The following is a 5,044-nucleotide window of genomic DNA, read 5'->3' on the forward strand; positions in this document are numbered from 1 at the left end:
AATATGTGCATCATCCTGTTCACGCTAATGACTCAAGCTCACAGCATCAGGCAGGGTTTCCTGTATTGAACTACTGCTCAGAGAAGTCACACTGATAAATGCAGAGAAACTACAGTATCACACTAGAGGAATCACTGAAAGTACTTACTCTAATCCCGCTTTTTTTTCCCATATATATATATATGTGCATTTGTTTGCATTTTTACAGGTTTCAGGAAACATTTCACAGTGTGAAACAATAAAAAATTCTAAGTATAGGTTTAAATGGCAGAATATCAAACCATAGATGAGAAGCAGTTCATTCTTAAACTGCAACACTGAACATATGAAACAATTAATATGCAATTTGGGCCAGCAAAACATTACCAACATTATTAGCAATGAAGAACAAACAGTCCATCCAACACAATACCTATGCTTAGACAAACCATACTGCTTGTCTAATCCAGATGCACATAATCTTGGATAAAGCCACAGGCAGTATAACTACTACTGCCATAAGGTGCACAGGATACCATGCCGGACTACACTAACAGTCTTAAACTAAGAATATAGCATTTTCTACATTGGCTGACTATGACTATCAGATGAAGCAAAAAACAACTCCTCCAGAAAAAAAATGTAGACAACAAGAATACATCTAAAATTTTACACGCTCTTAAGAAAAGCAAGGTGAACAACCTGCAGTTACTGACCTAGTTTGCATCTACTGTCTGCGATAACAGAAGCTTGACAAATACACTCCTTCCCCTTCTGTAGGGTCAAAGCTTAGAGCAGGTTGACTTTCACTCCAAGAGTACTAAGGCAGCTCATTAATTTTCATTTTCATTCAGAAGTGAACTGCACAATCATCTCGCAAGGTAGCTACCCAAATATCTATGAACCCTCAATCTGACTACTTCTAACCAAAGAACAACATGTTTTACCCTATGCAAAACCAGTGTAATATAACTGAAAGGATCAAGACCAAAATCACTAGCGTGCTTTGAAGAGATAATAAGAAACAAGTTCATCAGCATTTTAACCAATAGAACCCTTCCTACCCAAATGCGAAAGGAAGCAGCGGATAAGGCAAAACCAGGAACACTGCTTACTTGTTGCTATGCTTGCCTAAAAATAAATGTTGCTTTAAGGCTGCTCTGAGTTGTTTTAAATCTGCTCTGTTCAGTGACCTCAAGAATCAAACCTTGAAAGAGTGATCCTCCCGCAAGAGATTCTTACCTGCTCAAGGAGTGATCAATACCTTTGCCATTCACAGTGTTTCCATTGATCTACCTGTAGAGGAAGCTCCCCTAACAAACTGCAAATCTTTCCTCCCTTCCTCAAGGAAAAATCTGTCTCAAATACAGATTCAAAGGTACATACGGTTGTCTTAAATCCTTTTTCTACGAGAGAGAGAATCTATACTTAAATGGGTCATCAAGTACTAGTCTGATGAAAGCTCCTGCTGATAGTCTCTAAAGTTCACCAGAGCATTTAAATTAATAAAGATCTAAACACAGCTTATTCTTTTCTCAGCTGAAAGTGCCAGCAAACCCATAACAGAAATACACAAGTAAAGAACGACAACACAAAATATTTAAAAACGAAAAAGTCAATAAAAATATGCTGGCTGAATTTAACTTCCCAATGAATCGGGCTTACACCCAGTGTTATAGTAGATGGAAGACTTTAGATTAGCTTGAACTGTCTGAGAAAAACTACAGCTTAATAGTGTTCAACCTTTCCCATCTTTCACCTCCCCCTACTGTTTCTACGAATGCTCATCTGATTGCAGGAGGAGAGCACTAAGCCAGAAGAAAACTAAGTCCCCAAACCAGTCTACAACAATATTAGATAAGCAACAGTGCAAGAAAAGGGACAAGGAGGGTGAGAACAGCAGAGCAGCAGGAGCAATAGCTTAAACTGGCTTAAAACCGCCATAGAACAATACCATGAGTCTAAACTGCCTTAAGAAGAGAAGACTTTTAGAGTGGGTTTTTTTGTCCTCAAAGCGCATCTGCAAGTGATTGGGATGCCAAAAAACCAACTTGATATGTTCAAGAATCTACACACTCTAGATGAATGTTCACAATCTACCTGAAAACTTTTCCATCATGTTTCTTGTCCCATTACAGTAAATTTAACACTGTTCTTCAACACTATTTGGATTTCTTGAAAAGACTCCAAACTTTAAATAGATCCTGTCATTTTAATTAAATCCAAGAATTTTATCAGTATGTCAAAGTAAACTTTAAAAATAGAAGAATGGTTAGTAAGAAAAGAACAGGACATGTGCACTTTCGCAAATACACAGGCAGCCATCTATTTTCTCATTCTCTTCCCTTTGCAATCTTTCTTTAATGTTTTAATAAACATTACTTGTACTTTAGGTCCAAAATTCTAACATTGCCTTTAAAGATTGTGATATATAAGCTGTGTCTATGTGCATTAATCTAAACTTCAGGATGACTTTAGAATACACATTAAAGATTAGTACTGCATGTATGCTGCAACATAACTTTTCCACAGAATGCTATTTCACACAAAGACAATTCTAAGCCTAAGCCAAGTTTCATAATAATCTATCCTTCTAATTGAGTACAAGCAATCTGTTTCAAAGCCATAGAACTTAAGCTGTACCACAAGGAACTTTGACATTTCAGAAGTTTAATTTAAACAGGAACATTTTTGTGTTGTTTGTTAAAAAAAGGAGCGGGGGGGGAAAGACACATTTCAACTGTGCAACCCTGGTGAGAGTAGTGAAAAAGTAGTGACAATTATATTACTATACTGCTAATATTAAACTTTGGCTTGAAACTTGCTGTTCCTACACTAGTTTTTCTATGCAAGGTTTTGGTTACCATCACTTAAAATATTTCAGAAGCTGAAGCAAGCACTGCTTCCAAGTACATAAGCAGACGTACACACAGGCTTAATTTTCTGCTTTGCTAGTCTGATAGGGCAAACTGTAAAGAATAACAAGCTGAAACAAACTAACTCAGCTAGTCATGTGAAACTTCTCTTCAAAGCTGTCCCAAGCTCTTGCGTAGGGAGTTTACTTCAATCCATGTCTCATGGAAAATAAGTAGCATAGATGGAATATTAAAAAAAAAACCTGAGCTCACAAACAAGAAACATTCTCAGGAACACTAGAACACTCTTCTTAACAGAGAGGCCCTCCTTAAAGGGCACAAAGAGTCAGAAAGGCCAAGAACAAAAGTAAGTCATAATAAACGTAGCACCTCTTCAAAGGGTGCTCTGGAAAAGCCACACCACATGTAAAGTTAAATAAAGCGAGGAAGAGAGGGTACTGAAGCAACAGAAGTCTCTGAAATGCAAGTAACTGCACCCTGACCCCATAAAACATTTACAGTTCCTATAAAGCATGTAAAACCATTAACAGTGAAAAGGTAAGTTCCATATCTAATAACCAAGACCATATATTTACCTTTTTATGTTTTTATCTCTGCTTGAAAACTACTCCAATACTACAATTCTTCCCCTACATATCATCTACCTTCTTACAGTCAAATATCAATGGTGCAACTACCAATGAATTATAATCTTTTAAAATCTATTTAGCATTCAAGAATTATCACCAAAGAACAAGCATGTCATTCATACACTTTCAGCAAGGACTGCATGCACTGTCACCTGAATCCCCAAACATTAATCTGCAATGTCAACAAAAGATAGTTCTGTAAGAAACTACAATTAAGGCAGGTAGCCTACAAGTACAAGGGTTCCTTTGTGGACATCAATTTCACAATTATTTTGCGTAGCAGTGGTCTTTTAAGATTTTCAAAAGTGCTTTATGTTGTTCAGTCATTAAACAATTCCTTACACCATACAAAAAGAATACCTACCATTTGACAGCTAAGTTTTGCACCTCACCATTTTTATCTTCCAGTAATTTCAAAATCATCTTCACCACTTTTCTTTCACTGTCATCATCCAGCTTGATAGAATCTTTCTGTAGTTCTGTCATCAAGTCATTAGTAGCCATAAACCTGACAAAAGATAGTCAGATAATTATTGCTAAAAGGATACGGGTTATTCACTCAGGATTCAAGATTCTCAGTTTCCACCATTTGTTATCAAATAAATCACATTTAGCATTGGATTACTGTTACCTGTTTTGTGATGCAAGTAGCATTTATTTTAGTTCTAGAGTAAAAAGGAGAAAAATCATATTTAAAAATGACAATAACTTTTAGTTAGGTCATCATCCTTCCTTGATGAGATCAGCTACACATTTTACTTCCACTGTTTATGTTATATTCCAAATTATCTCCACAAAGAAAAACTGACGCTTTCACGGATTTTAAGTAGTCCTTTCATTAGCTATGCTGATGTTGTAAAAAACAGGCTTTTTTTTTGTTAAAGTTTGCTAAAGAAAATTAATCTCTGCTCTGAGTTTATTTTAAAATAACTTTTAAGCAAGAAGAAAAATACAGTTTTTCAAACATTCTCCCATAAAATTCACAAAAGCCAAACATTAATGGAGAAATAAAAGTGAAGCTACGTTTCACACGTTTTTCATTTTCTTGCCCTGTACAGACTAGTTTGTTTATAGTCCAGACAACGGCCGATCACGTTTATCCAGCCCTCAATCCGGGATGCCACATTAAAGACCAGGATTAATTCTTGAGAGATCAATTACTATTCAGTAACAGTCATATCCACCAATACAAGAACATACTGAGAAATTACTTTCCCAAAATATTGCTTTTATGCCTTTTGTTTCTTCTCCTTCTGAAGTGTGTTTTCCAATCTGTTCTTCTTTTGTAAGCGTCCTCTCTTCTCAGAAGAAGTCATACAGATGTATTACTCAATTACAAATCCCATGGGCTTCAGTACCAATCCCAGCCCACATTCAAAGCCCCAGACAAAAATGGTTTGTAATTAAACGGTTAAGGTTGACATTTGGACTTCAGGCACATCAGCCTCAAGCAAGACATCACTTGAGCTCAGGTCATACTTGGAAAGTTCTCCCTACAGCCTGACACGCTAGATACTTTTTTTATTGAAAATGAAAGCCAAGACTGCATAATCTTAATAT

At 36.2% G+C, this 5,044-nt stretch overlaps 1 protein-coding gene across 1 annotated transcript in view; it reads right to left on the reverse strand.

Annotated features, from left to right (window-relative positions):
• Positions 1-3,992, reverse strand: part of LOC104082533 (cullin-associated NEDD8-dissociated protein 1-like) — a gene marked incomplete at both ends in the record, with an annotated part of 14,763 nt that extends 10,771 nt beyond the window's left edge. The window contains one exon of the mRNA XM_009585692.1: positions 3,849-3,992. Within this exon, the coding sequence (XP_009583987.1) occupies positions 3,849-3,992 (144 nt within the window). The remainder of the gene's footprint in view (positions 1-3,848) is intronic.
• Positions 3,993-5,044: the final 1,052 nt, after the last annotated feature.

Source organism: Fulmarus glacialis, unplaced genomic scaffold (assembly GCF_000690835.1).
Source record: "Fulmarus glacialis isolate BGI_N327 unplaced genomic scaffold, ASM69083v1 scaffold38609, whole genome shotgun sequence".
Classification (NCBI taxonomy): domain Eukaryota; kingdom Metazoa; phylum Chordata; class Aves; order Procellariiformes; family Procellariidae; genus Fulmarus; species Fulmarus glacialis.